Below are 17005 nucleotides of genomic sequence, written 5' to 3' on the forward strand. Positions count from 1 at the left end.
GGGTTGGTGACAGTGGGATAGAACTGGTGACAATGGGATAGAACTGGTGGCACTGGGATGGAACTGGTGGCACTGGGAGGGGACTGGTGGCACAGGGACAGGGATAGTGGGACAGGACTGGGGAGGGGACACTGGGATGGGGACATCAGGAAGGGGCTGGGACACTGGGCTGATGGCTCTGGGGTGGAAATGGTGACACTGGGACACAATTGGTGACACTGGAATGGGGACACTGGGATGGAACTAGGGACACTGAGATGGCATTGGGATGGGACTGGGGACACTGGGATGGAACTGGGAACACTGGGATACAGCTGGTGACAGTGGGACAGGACTGGGGACACTGGGCTGGAACTGGTGGCAGTGGGCTGGTGACATTGATATGGGGACAATGGGGCTGTGGCACAGGGCTAGAACTAGGAGCACTGGGTTGGTGGCACTGGGGACACTGGGCTGGAACTGGGTTGGGCTGGTGGCACTTGGGTGGTGACAGAGGGAGAGAACTGGTGGCAGTGGGTTGGTGACACTGAAATGATGACACTGGGCTGGTGGCACTGGGACAGCCCTGGGGACACTGGGGTAGTGACAGTGGGACAGAACGGGTGGCACTGGGATGGAACTGGGGACATCAGGACAGGACTGGTGGCAGTGGCACAGGGACACTGGGATTGAACTGGTGCCACTGTACGGGTGGCACTGCCGTGTCCCTGGTGCCACCTGTGCGGTGTCCCCGTGTCCCCACAGTGTCCCTGGACTCGGCCCGCGCCGCCCTGGGGGTGGCCGAGGACGGTCACCTGCTGCTGGCCCTGGCGCGGTGGCCGTGTCCCGCGAGGTGGCCCCGCAGTGGAGGGGGCGGGGCGGTGACGTCACCTCGCTCTGTCCCTTCCGCGCGCGCCGTTACTCGAGCGGTGACCCCGGCTGGGACAGGGGCTTGTCACAGGGGCTTGTCACAGGGGCTTGTCACCCGGCCGTGTTCGCTCCCCGGAGTGTCCCCAAGGCGTCCCCGCCGTGTCCCCAGCGGCCACGGAGCCCCGCAAGGTGCGACAATCCCGGTGCGGGGGGACGGGAGGGGACAGGGAGGACGGAGGGGACACGGGGGGGTGACGGAGGGGACACGGGGTCGCAAAGGGGACAGGAGGGCGTGTCAGGAAGGGGGGGAGTGACAGAGGGATGGAGGGGACCGAGCGTGGCGGGAGGGGCACAGCAGGGAATGGCAGAGGGGACCAGGGGCTGGCAAAGGGACAGAGGGGACAGCAGAGCCCTCCATGGAGGGGACAGAGGGGACCCCGGAAGGCTACAGGGGCCACCCCAGGAGGCCACAAGTGCCACGAGGTCCCTGACACCTCCCCTGTCCCCTTCCCAGCAGCTGGAAACCCTGGTGGCCGTGGTGGCCACCCTGGGTGAGGCGGCGGTCACCGTGACCGGGCCATACAGGGGCGTGCGGCGGCACGTGTCCCCAGAGTCCCTGCACTCAGACCTGAGGAGTTTCACCTGACACCTCTGGAGGACCCTGAACCGCCACACTGTCACCTCGCTGGGTCCTGGCCACCCTCGGGGTCACCCCTGGGAGCACCTGGGCCGATGTGAGAGCCGCGGGCAGCGCCTGGTGGGTGTCGGCGGAGGCGCTCAGGCACAGATGGGGCCGGCTGGCCAGGGAGGCCACCGAGCTCCGTGGCGCCTGCAGGGACGCGGCCACCGCCGAGGCCAGTGCTGCAAAAGCCCACGCAGCCATCGCCACCCGCCGTGCCTGGTACCTGCAGGACAAGGCCACCCACTGGAGGACAGCCAGGGACAACCAGGTGGCCGTGGCCCAGCAGCCGCCAATGGCCCCGGACAGGGAGGAGGTGGCCTTGGCAGGGGCCACGCACAAGGCCCGGGTGGCAGCGGCCACCAATGAGGAGCGGGCGGCCGCCCAGGCCATGAGAGAGGCCATGGTGGCCAAGAGCCGGGCGAGGGTGGCCACCAGGAGGGGACAGCAAGCGGAGGTGGCCCTGGGGCTGCTGAAGCGCTTGGTGGCTGTGTGTGACGAAGCCACCACGTTCCCCCAGGAGCTGCAGTGGTGGCTCACGGCCATCGAGGGCACCCTGTAGGGGACAGAGGAGGCGTCCCCCCATGTCCCCGAAGCCCTGGTGGCCGAAGTGGCCGAGTTTGGGTGGCTGTGGGAGGCCAGTGCCCACCTGTTCACACGTCATCTGCTGGGGATACTTGGGGACATCCACGACCTCCTCTTGAGTCCCTATGGTGGCCGTGGTGGCCCTGGTGGCCCCAGTAGCCGCATGGTGGCCAAGCGGTGCCAAAAAGCCATTGAGGACATTCCAAGGCTGCTGCAGGGACAGTGATGTCACCGCTGGGATGTCATAGGGGCAGTGACGTCACTGGGGAGACTTGTGGACACTTGAGTGTCACCAGTGCCTCATGTCACCAAGAACCCCTTGTGTGCCACCAGCTCCTCGTGTCACCGGGGCCTCGTACAAGAGAAATTGGGGGGGGTCGTTGTGCCACCAAGAGCCCCCCGAGTGTCACCAGGACTGGCCCAGCCCCTGTGTGCGGGTCCCTGGTGTTACCGGGGTCTCTCTCTGTGTCACACACTGCCCTTGGGCACCCACCGGGGCTCTCGAGCACCGGGACCCCTCCCGGGCACTGGGACCCCCAAATTTCACTGTCCTTGTGCACGGAGACCCCCTTCAGGACCCCCCCTCAGGCATCAGGACCCTCAAGTTTCCTCTCCCCTCTCCTTGGTCACCAGCACCACCAGACACCCCCCCGAAATCACCAAGCACCGGGACCCCCCCTGCATTGACCCCCCTCACCACGCACCAGGACAGGGACTGGGCCCCCCCTTGTGCACCAACTCCCCCCGAGCACTGGGCCCGGACCCCCCTTTGTGCCCCCCACCCATCACGGGGGTCCCGCCCCCTCCCCTTTGACCCCCCCGGAGCCACAGGACACCCCTGGAACAGCGCCCGGGACTGGGGGGGGCCCCGAGCGCTGGGGGGGCACAGGGGGGTCGCCAGCACCGGGGGGGACCCTTTGGGCTCAGTCCTGTTCCCCCCCCAGTGTCACCAGGGACACCGCCGCCCCCCGCTTCACCAACCCCCCAAAGCGCTGGGACCGCCAGGACCCCCCACTCACCACCCCCCCAATCACCAGGACCCCCCAATCCATGAGACCCCCCCACACTCACCAGGCCCCCCCCCCACTCACCACGCTCCCCCCTCGGCACCCCCGGGCCCCCCCCCATTGTTTGAAACCCCCCAAAACGCCCCCAGCCCTTCTCCCCTCAGCCCCCCCACCCCGAGCCCGTGGCCGGCGTTGGGGCCGAATTGGCTCCACCCCCCGGGCCGGGCTGGCTCCACCCCCCGGGCCGGATTGACTCCACCCCCGGCCCGGGCTGGCTCCACCCCCCGGGCCGGATTGGCTCCACCCCCCGGAACCCTCCCGGGGCCTTTCAACAAACGCCGATCAATCTTTAGCCACGCCCACAGAGGGGCGGTGCCCCGCGGGGCGGCCAATGGGCAATGGCAGAGAGGGGAGGGGGCGGGAATTGGAAAGGGTTAGGAATGGGAGCATGGGAGAGACTTTCCACTGCCCCGACCAGTATAGACCAGTCCAGACCAGTTCAGACCAGTATGGACCAGTGTAGAGCAGCATGGGCAGCAGGGGATGCAGGGAACCAGTACAGACCAGTTCAGACCAGTATGGAGCCCGACCGACCAGTAGAGACCTTTCACTGCCCTGGGATGGGGACACTGGGATGGAACTGGTGACACTGGGACAGGGTGGGGGACACTGGGGTGAAACTGGTGACACTGGGATTGAACTGGGGACAATGGGCTGGTGACAATGGAGTCGGGACACTGGAGTGAAACTGGTGACACTGGGGTAGTGACACTGGTATGGGGAAAATGGGGTGGTGGCACTCAGGTGGTGACAGTGGGACAGAACTCATGGCACTGGGTTGGTGACACTGGGATGGAACTGGTCACATTGGGCTGGTGGCACTGGGGCAGCCCTGGGGACACTAGGGTTGTGACAGTAGGATAGAACTGGTGGCACTGGGCTGGAATTGGGGACAGTGGGAGGGCACTGGTGACACTGGGACGGGGATAGTGGGACAGGACTGGGGACACCGGGAGGAGACACGGGGATGGGGACATCAGGAAGGGACAGGGGACACTGTGGGGAATACTGGGACAGGGTGGGTGAGACTGGGGTGAAACTGGGTACATTGGGCTGGTGCCATGGGTGGCACTGGCATGGTGACATAGGTATGGGGACAATGGGGTGGTGGCACTGGGACAGGACTTAGGACACTGGGCTGGGACTGGGTTGGTGACATTGGGCTGGTGGCATTGGGTTGGTGACACCGGGATGGAACTGGTGGCACTGCTGTATCCCCGGTGCCACCTGTCCGGTGTCCCCGTGTCCCCGCAGTGTCCTCGGCTGGGCCCGCACCGCCCTGGCGCTGGGGGGCGGGGCCGGGCCGGTGACATCGACTCTTCCTGGTTCCTCTCTCCGGCCGCGCCGCGTTCCGGAGTGTCCCCAACTGTCACCGGGGCGTGTTCGGCCCCAGAGCGTCCCCAAGGTGTCCCCGCCGTGTCACCAGCGGCCATGGAGCCCCGCAAGGTGCGACAATCCCGACGCGCGGGGGCGGGAGGGGACAGGTGGGACAGAGGGGACACGGGGGTGGCGGGAGGGACAGAGGGTCGCAAAGGGGACAGGAGGGCGTGGCAGGAAGGGGGGATGCGACAGAGGGATGGAGGGGACCGAGCGTGGCAGGGGGGGACAGAGAGGGGGGCAGGGAGAGCGAGGGGGTGACAAAGGGACAGAAGGGACAGCAGAGCCCTCCAGGGAGTGGACGAAGGGGACACTGGGAGGGGACAGGGGACACTGGGAGGGGACAGGGGCCACCCCAGCAGGCTACAAGTGCCACGAGGTCCCCGCCACCTCCTCTGTCCCCTTCCCAGCTGCTGGAGCCACTGGTGGCTGTGGTGGCCACCTTGGGCGAGGTGGTGGCCACCGTGACCGGGCCACACAGGGGCTTGCGGCGGGGCGTGTCCCCAAAGTCCCTGCACACAGCCCTGAGGAGCTTCACCTGGCACCTCCGGGCCACCCTGGGCCACCGCTGTGTCCCCTCCCTGGTCCAGGCCCTGGCCTCCCTTGGGGCCACCCCGGGGGCCACCTGGGCCGATGTGAGAGCTGCTGCCAGCACCTGTCGGGAGTCGGTGGCCACACTCGAGCACAGCTGGATCGAGCTGACCAAGGAGGCCACCGGGCTCCACTACGCCTGTAAGGACGTGGCCATCGCCACAGGCAGTGCCCGGGCCGGGGACCTGTGGGATAAGGCCACCTGCTGGGGGACAGCTGGGGACAACCTGGTGGCCACGGCCCGGCAGCTGCCGGTGGCCCTGGACAGGGAGGAGGTGGCCTTGGCAGGGGCCACGCACGAGGCCTGGGTGGCGGCAGCCACCAACGAGGCTGTGGGAGAGGCCATGATGGCTACCAGCTGGGCAAGAGTGGCCACCAGGAGGGGACAGTGGGCAGGGGCGGCCCTGGGGCCGCTGAAGCGCTTGGTGGCCGCGTGTGACGAAGCCACCGAGTTCACCTGGGAGCTGCAGTGGCGGCTCAGGGACATCGAGGCCGACCTGGAGGGGACAGAGGAGGCATCCCCTGATGTCGCTGAGGACTTAGTGGCCGAAGTGGCCGAGTTTGAACAGCTGTGGGAAGCCAGCGCCCGCCTGTTCACGCATCACCTGCTGGGGACACTTGGGGACATCCACGACCTCCTCTTGAGTCCCTATGGTGGCCGTGGTGGCCCTGATGGCCCCAGTAGCCGCGCGGTGGCCGAGCGGTGCCAAAAAGCCATCGAGGACATCCCGAGGCTGCTGCAGGGACAGTGATGTCACCGCTGGGATGTCATCGGGGCAGCGACGTCACCGGGGTGACTTGTGGGCACTCAGGTGTCACTGGGCACTGGGACGCTCCCCATGCATTGACCCCCTCCCCAAGCACCGGGCCCAGACTCCCTTTGTGCCCCCCACCCATCTTGGGGATTCCGCCCCCTCCCCTTTGACCCCCCCAAAGCCACGGGACCCACTGGGAACAGCACCAGGACTGGGGGGACCCCGAGCGCCAGGGGGGCACAGGGGGATCCCCAGCACCGGGGGGGGGGTCCCATGGGGCTCAGTCTTGTCTCCCCCCGCTATCACGAGGGTCCCCCCCACCCCATGCACCAGGCCCCACACATTCATCCCCCCCTTCACCGAGCCCCCCAAAGCGCTGGTACCCCCCCAGTCCATGCCCCCCACTCACCTCCCCTCCCCCATCCGTGTAGCCCCCCCCCACCCCCCCCAATCACCAGGACCCCCCAATCCATGGGACCCCCCCACACTCACCAGGACCCCCCTCGGCACCCCCCGGGCCCTCCCCATTGATTGAACCCCCCCGAAACGCCCCCCCCGCGCCCCCCCCCGGTGGGGCCGGGCTGGCTCCACCCCCGGGGCCGCGGCTGCTCGGAGCCTTTCAATAAACGCGGATCGTCTTCTAGCCACGCCCACAGGGGCGGGGCCTCTCGGGCGGCCAATGGGGAGCGGTGGAGCAGGGAGGGGGCGGGGATTGGGGCAGGTGAGGAATGAGGGTGTCGGAAAGGGGCGGGGCCTGGAGGGAAACGAAACTGGGCGGGGCCTGGCGAGCACGGGATGGGGCGTGGGAAAGGGGCGGGGCCATCAAAGGGAGCATGGGGAGGGGGGAAAAAGGGACCCCTTGGGGACATCGTGGGGGGTTTGGGGACACCGGGGGTCCCAAACAATCCCTAAACCTGCTGGATCCCAAGGAATAAGCCCAAATAGTCTCAAATCCCAAATCCTGGATCCCAAAAATTCCCAGATCCCAAATGCTGCTGGATACCCCAAATGCAATCCAAAAATATCTCAAGTCCTGGATCCCAAACAATCCCAAACCCCAGACCACACATCTTGCTGGATCCCTGAAAACCAATCCCAGATGATCTCAAATCCAAAATCCTGGATCCCAAATATTCCCAAATTCCAGATGCCTCTGAATCCCAATAAATTATTGCAAATCATCCCAGAGCCTGCATCCCAACCAATCCCAAATCCCAGACCCCAAATCCTGCTGGAACCTCAAAAACAATCCAAAAAAAAAAAGCAATTCCAAATCAGGGTCCTGGCAGGGAAATGGACAGGGATAGTGGGAGAGGACTGGGGACACTGGGGTGAAACTGGTGGTACTGGGATGGTGTCATTAGTAGGGGGACAATGGGGCGGTGGCACTGGGAGCACTGGGCTGGTGGCACTGGGCTGGAACAGGGTTGGTGGCACCGGGCTGGTGGCACTGGGGTGGTGACAGTGGGACAGAACTGGTGGCACTGGGCTGGTGGCACTGGGCTGGTGGCACTGGGATTGGAACTGGGGACACTGGGGTTGGTGGCACTGGCATGATGACACTGGGGAGATCAGGACAAGGACACTGGGTTGCAACTGGTGACAGTGAGAGGGGACTGGGAAGACTGGGATGGTGACCTTGGTATGGGGACAATGGGGTGGTGGCACTGGACTGGGACTGGGAGCACTGGGATGGGACTGGCTTGGTGGCACTGGGATGGAACTGGTGCCACTGCTCTGACCCTGCAGCCACCACTGCGATGCCATCGGGCTGGTGGCACTGCTGTGTCCCTGGTGCCACCTGTCTGGTGTCCCCACAGTGTCCCTGGACTCGGCCCACGCCGCCCTGGGGATGGCTAAGGACAATCACCTGCTGCTGGCCCTGGCCGTGGTGGCCGTGTCCTGCGAGGTGGCCTGGCGGGGCTTGGGGACATCGCGGCGTCACCTGGCCACCGCCGCGGGCCACCAACGGGACATGGCCGTGCGCCTGCAGGACTGCGCCCGGCGGGTGGCGGCCACCAGGGCCAACACTGAGGCCACCATGGCCACCAACGAGGCCATCGCAGATGTGCTGGGGCAGCTGGAGGAGGTGACGCTGGCGCTGGGGAGGTTGGTGGCTGCTGTCACCCGGGACAGGAAGGTGACACCGTGGGGGACACGGGGACACAGGGACAGGGCTTCCTCACTGCTGCCCGGGCGCTTGGGGGCATCATAGTGGGCTTGGGGACATTGAGGGTCACAAGGAGGTGACACAGAGGCTGGAGGTGGCCCAGGGGTGCTGGCGGGGCAGGGGTAAGGGACAGGGTGGAGACACTGGGATGGCACTGTCACTGCCAGGGCACGGGGACATCCCAAGGGACATTGGGGACCTTGGGGACACCCCTGTGTCCTTCCCTTGGGGACACCGGGGCCACCCTGAGATCCCCTGTCCTGTTTTTGGTCACCACGATGTCCCCAGTGTTCCTGCAGTGTCCCCAGCAGGATATCAGGGGGGGACACCTGGGCCTTTTTGGGGACATGGGGGACACCAGGGGCATGTGGGGACCATCGGGGGACATCAAGGCCTGTTGAGGACACTCAGGGGACATCGCTGTCCCACTGGAGACATCGGGGAGACACTGGGGACAATGAGTTTGCATTGGGACCTTGATGGCCGCAGACGCTGTGCGGTGGCCAAGAACTGCCAATGAGCCATCAAGGATATCCCGAGGTTGCTGCAGGAACAGTGATGTCACCACTGTGATGTAATTGGGGCGGTGACATCATTGAGGACATCACTGATGTCACTTGTCCCCTCCTCCCTCCCTGTGCAGGATTTGAGACAAATGTGGGGAATTTTCTGGGAATTTTCATTGAAATTGTCCCAAATGCTGATGGCAATTCCTGGGGTGACGTCACTGGGGACACTTGGGGACACTCTGAGGACGCTCTGGGGACACTCATGGAGGCGGGGGCGGCTCAGGGGGCGAGTGACCCCCTCGGTGCCTTGCAGCAGAGGCAGCTTTCTGCTGTGGCTGCAGCAGAGCCGGGTTATGAATGACAATAGAATAATTGGCTTCTGCATTTCTGCATTGGCCTCTGCACGTTGTTATTGATCACAAGGACTTTGCTATGGTACTTGATATTGATAGTGGTTATTGATGATTCCTTGTAGCTGCTCGCTGGTACAATAAAATCGATCCGTTTATGTGTGCACCGTGCAGCCGATTTAATGGCAGCCTAAGGGGTCACTTGGGGCTCGGTCCTGCCTGTGCCCCCAGCCCGTTATCACCAGGCCCCCCCACTCACCAGGACCCCCCCATTCACTGCCCCTCCCCCCTCCACCGATCCCCCCAGAGCACTGGGACCCCCCCGATCCATGAGCTCCCCCCAGTGCACCAGGACCCCCCACTCACCGCCCCACCGCAGCCATAGGACCCCCCCATGCTCACCAGACGACCCCACTCACCAGGCCCCCCCCCTGCACCCCCCTGCGCCCCCCAATTGATTGAACCCCCCCCAAACACCCCCATCCCCTTCCCCCTCGGCGCCCCCCGAGTCCCCAGCCCACGTTGGGGCCAGATTGGCTCCACCCCCCGGGGCCCCCCTGAGCCCCCCCGGCCCCCCCCGGACCCCTCCGAGCCCCCCCGGTGGGGCCGGGCTGGCTCCACCCCCCGGAGTCTTTCAATAAACGCGGATTGGTCTTGTAGCCACGCCCATAGATGGGCGGGGCCGCGTGATTTGGCCAATGGAGAGCGTCGGAGCAGGGAGAGGCGGGGACTGTGAAGGTTAGGAATGGGAGTGTGGGAAAAGAGGCGGGAGCAACAGCCAATGGGGAGTGGAGGGGGCGGGGCCTGGGGTGGGAAGGGGTGGGCAATGAATGGGGCGTGGGGAAGGGCGGGGCATGGTAAGAAAAGAAACTGGGCGGGGCCTGTGCAAGCAGGAAATGGGAGCATGGGAAAGGGGCGGGGCTATAACTGGGAGCGTGGGACGGGCAGAAAAAGGGAGCCCTTGGGGGCTTTTGGGGACCCGGGGGTTTTTGGGGGCTCCAGGGTTCCCAAATGATCCTAAATCCTGCTGGATCCCAAGGAATAAACCCAAATGATCTTAAATCCCACATCCTGGATCCCAGAAAATCACAGATCCCGAATGCTGCTGGATACACAAAACCAATCACAAGCAATCCCATACCCCAGATCCCAAATCCTGCTGGATCCCAAGGAATAGTCCCAAATGATCTAAAATCCTGGATCCCAAGCAGTGTTAAATTCCAGATCCTAAATCCTGCTGGACCCCAAGGAATAGTCCCAAATGATCTCAAATCCCAGATCCCAAACAATCCCAAATCCCAAATCCCAGATCTCAAATCCTACTGGACACTCAAAACTAATTCTAAATGCTCTCAAATCCCAAATCCTGCATCCCAAAAATTCCCAGATGCCAAATGCTGATACCCTAAATCTGATCCTAAAAGATCTCCAATCCTGGATCCCCAACCAATCCCAAATCCCAGACCCCAAATCCTGCTGGATCTCCAGAAACAATCCCAAAAACCAATTCCAAATCAGGGTCCTGGAAGGGGAAATCAGAGCCCTGAAAGGGGTGAAATGGGGCCCTGAGGGGAAAATAGGTCCTGAAGGGATAAATGAGGGCCCTGAGGGGTTAGGTGGGGTCCTGAAAGGATGAATGGGGGTAAATCAGGGTCCTGGCAGGGGAAATCAGGGCTCTGAGGGTCAATGGGGTCCTGGCAGGGAAATGGAACCCTGGGGGATGGATCCGGGCCCCAAGGGGTTAAACTTGGCCCCGAAAGTTTCCCTGAGGTCCTGGCAGGGCCAGTTCTGCCCCTCGGGGGAGGATCAGGGTGTGGGGCCCTCCCTCCTCCAAGCCTCGACACCCTCAGCCCTCAGAGCTCTGGCCACAGACTCCGGATGGGGACAGGGATGGAGCCCGAGGTGGGAACCCCAAAATCCCGGGGTCACCCCCAGTGGGCACCCGAGGGGATTTGGGGGGATTTGGGGGAAATTGGGGGGGATTTGGGGTGTTTTGGGCCGTTTTGTTGAAGTTTGGGAATCCCCAGGGCCATGGGTGCGGCCAAGAGGGAAAAGGGAAGTGGAAAGTTCCGGAGTCTGGGGAGTTCAGAGGGGCCGGGGAGGGGGAAAAGGGGGGGTGGGACCCTCCAAATTCCTGGGAGGATTCCGATGGAACCCCCCAAATTCTGACCTGGTACCTGGGAACCCCAAAACCTCCCTGGAGCCTCAGCTGGGACACCTGGGAAACCCCAAATCCTTGGGAATTCTCACCTGGGACCCCCCAAATCCTCACCTGTGCAGCTGAGAAACCCCAAATCTTTGGGAATTCTCAACTGGGAAGCCCCAGATCCCTGGGGAACCTCACCTGGGACCCCCAAAACCTCACCTGGGGCCCCTCCAATCCCTTGGGAGCCTCACCTGGGACCCCCCTTTCCCCCGTGTCCACCCAGACCCCCCTGTCCCATGTCCTCTAGATGTCCCCTGCTCATTTGGGACCGCACCTGGGGTCCCCCAAAATCCTTCCAAGATCCCCCAAAACCCTTCCATGGCCCACAAAGCCCCCTCAGGATCCCCCAACCCCCCTGTGCTCCCCCTACCCCCCAAAAACCCCACTGGGGACCCCCAAAAACCCCTCCAGAACTCCCCAAACAGCTCCCCCACCCCCCTAACCCCCCTTTCCTGTTCCCAGGTGTCCCCCCCTGCCCTCCCCACCGAGGTGGTCCTGGCGGTGGCCGCGCGGCACAGGGCCCTGGCAGCCCTGGTGGCCCTGGCCGAGGCCTTGGGGACACCGGACAGCGTCCCTGTGGCGCTGGCCGAGGCCGAGGCCACTCTGGGCCAGGCCTGGGAGGCCCTGAGGGGGCTGGAGAAGGCCCAGGAGGCTGCGGTGGCCCCGGCGGTGGCCCTGGGGACCCTGGGGGACGAGGACGAGCAGCGACTGCGGCAGCTCGGGGCCGTGGCTGAGGCGGCGGCAGCGGCGCTGGAGCGTGAGGAGAGACGGGCACGGCGGTGCCAGCGCTGGCTGCGGGCTGGGCACGGTCTGGCCGTGGGGCTGATGGTGCTGTGTGGTGGTGTGTGTGAGTAAAAACCAGTATGGACCAGTATGGACCAGTATACAGCAGTATGGAATGGTATGGGGCAGTATGGACCAGTATAGACCAGTTTGGATGAATTGAGCTCTGGGCTGGGCACGGGCTGGCCGTGGGGCTGATGGTGCTGTGTGTGAGCAAAAACCTGTACGGACCAGTATGGACCAGTATAGAGCAGTATGGATGAGTATGGACCAGTATAGACCAGTATAAACCAGTATAGACCAGTATGGACCCGTATAAACCAGTATGGATGAGTACAGACCAGTATAGACCAGTACAGACCAGTATAAGCCAGTTCAGACCAGTATACATCTTGATAGTACACTGTGGCAGTACTGTATGCTGTGGTCTGTACTGCCTTAGTGGGAGGCAGTATGGACCAGTTCAGACCAGTTCAGACCAGTATAGACCAGTATGAGTATCAACAGACCAGTAGAGACTTCCCCCAGCCTGGACCCATACAGACCAGTTTGGACCAGTATAGATCAGTATGAATATTTACAGGCAAGTAGAGATTTCCCCCTGCCCTGACCAGTATAAACCAGCATTGACCAGAGTAAACCAGTATAGACCAGTATGAGGCACTATAGAGCAATAAGGATCCTTATGAATCAGTATAGAGCAGTGGGGACCAGTGTGAATTTCTACAGACCAGGAGGGAATTTCCCCTGCCCTGCCCAGTATAGACCAGTATGAACCAGTACAGAGGAGTAGGGACCAGTTCAGACTGGTATGGGCCAGTAAAAACCAGTTCAGACCAGTATGGACCAGTACAAATATCTACAGAGCAACAGAGACTTTCCCCTGCCCTGACCAGGGGCAGTTCAGACCATTATAAACCAGTATGGACCAGTGTAGAGCAGCATGGGGCAGCAGGGGATGCAGAGAACCAGTACAGACCAGTTCAGACCAGTATGGAGCCCGACCGACCAGTAGAGACCTTTCACTGCCCTGGGATGGGGACACTGGGATGGAACTGGTGACACTGGAATGACTCACTGGGGTGATGACACTGGCACGGTGACAGTGGGGTGGGGACACTGAGCTGGTGACACTGGCATGGGGACAATGGGGTGGTGACACTCAGGTGGTGACAGTGGGACGGAACTGGTGGCACTGAGGTGGAACTGGGGACAGTGGGAGGGCACTGGTGACACTGGGACGGGGATAGTGGGACAGGACTGAGGTCACTGGGAGGGGTCACAGGAATGGGGACGCCAGGAAGGGACAGGGGACACTGGGATGGAACTGGTGACACTGGGCTGGTGCTATGTGTGGTACTGGTGACACTGGGATGGGACTGGTGACACTGGCATGGTGACATAGATATGGGGACAATGGGGCAGTGGCACTGGGATGGAACTGGGAGCACTGGGCTGGTGGCACTGGGACAGGACTGAGGACACTGTGATGGAACTGGGTTGGTGACACTGGGCTGGTGGCACTCCAGTGGTGACAGTGGGACAGAACTGGTGGCATTGGGATGGAACTGGAGACATCAAGACAGGACTGGTGGCAGTGGCACAGGGAAACTGGAATTAAACTGGTGCCACTGTACGGGTGGCACTGCCGTGTCCCTGGTGCCACCTGTGCAGTGTCCCCGTGTCCCCACAGTGTCCCTGGACTCGGCCCGAGCCGCCCTGGGGGTGGCCGAGGACAATCACCTGCTGCTGGCCCTGGCTGCGGTGGCCGTGTCCTGCGAGGTGGCCTGGCGGGGCTTGGGGACATCGCGGCGTCACCTGGCCACCGCCGCGGGCCACCAACGGGACATGGCCGTGCGCCTGCGGGACCGCGCCCGGCGGGTGGCGGCCGCCAGAGCCAGCGCCGAGGCCACCGCGGCCACCAACGAGGCCATCGCAGATGTGCTGGGGCAGCTGGAGGAGGTGACGCTGGCGCTGGGGAGGTTGGTGGCTGCTGTCACCCGGGACAGGGAGGTGACACCGTGGGGGACACAGGGACAGGGCTTCCCCAGTGCTGCCCGGGTGCTCGGGGACATTGTGGTGGCCTTGGGGACATCGGGGGAGGGTCACGAGGAGGTGACACAGAGGCTGGAGGTGGCCCAGGGGGCGCTGGCGGGACAGGGGTAGGGACGGGGTCGGGACACTGGGGTGGCACTGTCACTGCCGGGGCACGGGGACATTCTGAGGGACATTGGGGACCTTGGGGACACCCCTGTGTCCTTCCCTTGGGGACACCGGGGACACCCTGAGATCCCCTGTCCCGTTTTTGGTCACCACGATGTCCCCCATGTCCCCACAGTGTCCCCAAAAGGACCCCGGTGTGTCCCCAGTGTCCTCGACAGGACATCAGGGGGGACACTTGGGTCTTGTTGGGGACATGGGGGGGACACCGAGGCCTGTTGGGAACATCGGGGTCTCGTTGGGGACATGGGGAGGACATTGGGGACCCTGCCCCGGCCCCGCGGGCGGGGGGGGCGGAGGGGCGGTGACGTCACCTCGCCCTGCCCCCATCCGGCCGCGCCACGTTCCCGCGTGTCCCCCGAGTGTCCCCCCGGGCGTTGTCCCCCTCCTCCCCGCCAGCGTCTCCCGGAGTGTCCCAGCAGTGTCCCCAAAGCGTCCCTGGAGTGTCCCCAGCGGTCATGGAGTCCCGCGAGGTGCGACAATCCCGGCGCGGGAGGGCGGGAGGAGACGGTGGGGGAACAGAGGGGGTGGCAGGAAGCGAGGAGGTGACAGAGGGCTGGAGGGGACCGAGGGTGGCAGAGGGGACGAGGGGGTTACACAGGGACAGAGGGGACAGCAGAGCCCTCCAGGGAGGGTACAGAGGGGACCCTGGAAGGGCACAGGAGACCACAAGTGCCACCTCCCCTGTCCCCTCCACAGCTGCTGGAGGCACTGGTGGCCGTGGTGGCCACCCTGGGAGAGCTGGTGGCCACCGTGGCCGGGCCGTACGGTGACGTGCTGCTGGCCGTGTCCCCAAAGTCCCTGCACACGGCCCTGGGGACCTTCATCAGTCACCTCCGGGACACCCTGGAGCACCACGGTGTCACCTCCCTGGGCCGGGCCCTGGCCGCCCTCAGGGCCACCCCAGGGGCCACCTGGGCCCATGTGACAAGCGCAGCCGGTGCCTGGCGGGACTCGGTGGCTGAGCTCGGGGACCGCTGGGACCGGCTGGCCAGGGAGGCCACCGAACTCCACGACGCCTGCAGGGATGCAGCCACCAGGGAGGCCACCACGGCGGCCACTGCCACTGCCCTGGCTGGGGACCTGCAGGACAAGGCCACCCACTGGGGGACAGCAGATGACAACCTTATAGCTGTGGCCCGGGAGCTGCCGCTGGCCCTGGACAAGGAGGAGGTGGCTTCAGTGGTGGCCACACATGAGGCCCGGGTGGAGGCAGCCACCAACAAGGTGGTGGCGGCCACCAAGGCCATGGAAGAGGCCATGGTGGCCACCAGCGAGGCCGGGGCAGCCACCAGGAGGGGACAGCGGGCAGAGGTGGCCCTGGAGCTGCTGGAGCGCTTGGTGGCTGCATGTGACAAAGCCACTGCGTTCCCCCGGGAGCTGCGGCGACAGCTTGGGGACATCCAGGCCACCCTGAAGGGGACAAATGAGATGTCCCCTGATGTCCCTGAGGCCTTGGTGGTTGCGGTGGCCGAGGCTGAGCGGCTGTGGGATGCCAGCGCCCGCCTGGCCATGTGTCACCTGCTGGGGACACTTGGGGACATCCGCAGGCTCCTCTCAAGTGGCTCTGGTGGCCCCGGTGCTCGCGCAGTGGCCGAGCGGTGCCAAAGAGCCATCAAGGACATCCCGAGGCTGCTGCAGGGACAGTGATGTCACCGCTGTGATGTCATCAGGGTGGTACATCATCGGGGACATTGCTGGTGTCATTTGTCCCCGCCCCCCATCCCAGTGTGGGATTTGAGACAAATCTGGGGAATTTTCTGGGAATTTTCATTAAAATTGTCCCAAATCCTGATGGGAATTCCTGGGGTGACGTCAGTGGGGACACGTAGAGACAGGGACCAACCCACCAAGGCCCGGTCACTTCTGGGTGCTGTTTCCATGGTGGTGGGGACAAATTGGATCCTGGCAGGGGAATGAGGGTCCTGAGGGGGGAAATGGAATCCTACAGATGTCATTTAGGGTCCTGGAAGGGTAAATACGGCTGCTGAGGGGGTAAATGTGGGGTCCTGGCAGGTTAAATGAGGGTCCTGAATTCCATCTGTAGGACCCCATTTACCCCCTCAGGACCTTCATTTCCCCAGCCAGGACCCTGAGCCCTCCACTCTCAAGACCACATTTCCCCTTCCAGGACCCCAATTACCTTCCGGGACCTCATTCACCCTCCCTTCACAGGCTGTGTCCCCAAGCTCCGCCCCAAGCTCTGATTGGTTGAGTTGGAGAAAGGGGCGTGGCCATTGAGGTGGCGAGGTCTGAGAATTGAAACCGAAATGGAAACGTGGGGGGGAGGGAACCCCCAAAAAATGGGACCAGGACCCCAGAATCCCAGGAATTCCATGGAAACCCCTAAAATACACGGAATTACATAGAAATGCCCAAAAACGGGACTCAGGACCCCCCAAATACCCCAAACTGGGATAAAAAGTTGATTTTCCAAGGAATTCTCAGTTTTTAATGTCCCAAATTGGCATAACAAGTTGGTTTTCCAGGAAGTTCCTGGGTTTTAATCTGATTTTAATTCCTGGATTTTAATTCGCTGATTTTCCAGCAAATACCCGGTTTTCCAGTAAAAACCCAAGAATTTCCTGGAAAGTCAACTTTTAATCCCAATTTAAGGCATTACAAAAAAGGGGCCCTGGGGGGGGGTTGGTGGTCCTGGGGAGGATTTGGGGGGTCCCAAAAGGTTGTGGGGGTTCAGGAGGGTCCTGGAGGGCCTCAAGAGGTCCTGGGTGGGGTTTGGGAGGTCCCAAGGGGTCCTGGAAGGTTCTAGGAGGGGTTTTGGGGAATCTCGGGGAGGATTTGGGGGGTCCTGGAGGGCTCCAGTTGGGGTTTGCTGTTGGCCAGCGTGCTGCAGATGTGGCACA

The 17005-nt window shown here is 63.2% G+C and overlaps 3 protein-coding genes across 6 annotated transcripts; all 3 read left to right on the top strand.

Moving 5' to 3' along the window:
- The first annotated feature begins 796 nt into the window (after positions 1 to 796).
- Positions 797 to 9096, top strand: LOC128801751 (uncharacterized). 4 transcript variants are annotated; one of them, XM_053967858.1, is made up of 3 exons: positions 797 to 1038; positions 4435 to 4626; positions 4968 to 6546. In XM_053967858.1, the coding sequence occupies exons 2-3, from the start codon at positions 4612 to 4614 to the stop codon at positions 5898 to 5900; spliced, it is 948 nt and encodes a 315-aa protein (XP_053823833.1). In that variant the 5' UTR covers positions 797 to 1038; positions 4435 to 4611; the 3' UTR covers positions 5901 to 6546. The 4 variants fall into 4 exon arrangements, 2 of the variants coding, with proteins under 2 accessions (XP_053823833.1, XP_053823832.1); XR_008435240.1 differs by lacking the exons at positions 797 to 1038; positions 4968 to 6546 and adding exons at positions 7724 to 8012; positions 8717 to 9096 and having other exon boundaries at positions 2137 to 4626; XR_008435239.1 differs by lacking the exons at positions 797 to 1038; positions 4968 to 6546 and adding an exon at positions 7724 to 9096 and having other exon boundaries at positions 2137 to 4626.
- Positions 9097 to 10757: 1661 nt separating this feature from the next.
- On the top strand, positions 10758 to 14309 carry LOC128801781 (uncharacterized). The gene is made up of 3 exons (XM_053967909.1): positions 10758 to 10834; positions 11601 to 11985; positions 13615 to 14309. The coding sequence occupies exons 1-3, from the start codon at positions 10811 to 10813 to the stop codon at positions 14085 to 14087; spliced, it is 882 nt and encodes a 293-aa protein (XP_053823884.1). The 5' UTR covers positions 10758 to 10810; the 3' UTR covers positions 14088 to 14309.
- Positions 14310 to 14451: 142 nt separating this feature from the next.
- LOC128801769 (uncharacterized) lies at positions 14452 to 15936 on the top strand. The gene is made up of 2 exons (XM_053967895.1): positions 14452 to 14614; positions 14841 to 15936. Exons 1-2 carry the CDS (start codon positions 14600 to 14602, stop codon positions 15789 to 15791), a joined length of 966 nt encoding a protein of 321 aa, XP_053823870.1. The 5' UTR covers positions 14452 to 14599; the 3' UTR covers positions 15792 to 15936.
- The last annotated feature ends 1069 nt before the right edge of the window (positions 15937 to 17005 follow it).

Source organism: Vidua chalybeata, chromosome 31, assembly GCF_026979565.1.
Source record: "Vidua chalybeata isolate OUT-0048 chromosome 31, bVidCha1 merged haplotype, whole genome shotgun sequence".
Lineage (NCBI taxonomy): Eukaryota > Metazoa > Chordata > Aves > Passeriformes > Viduidae > Vidua > Vidua chalybeata.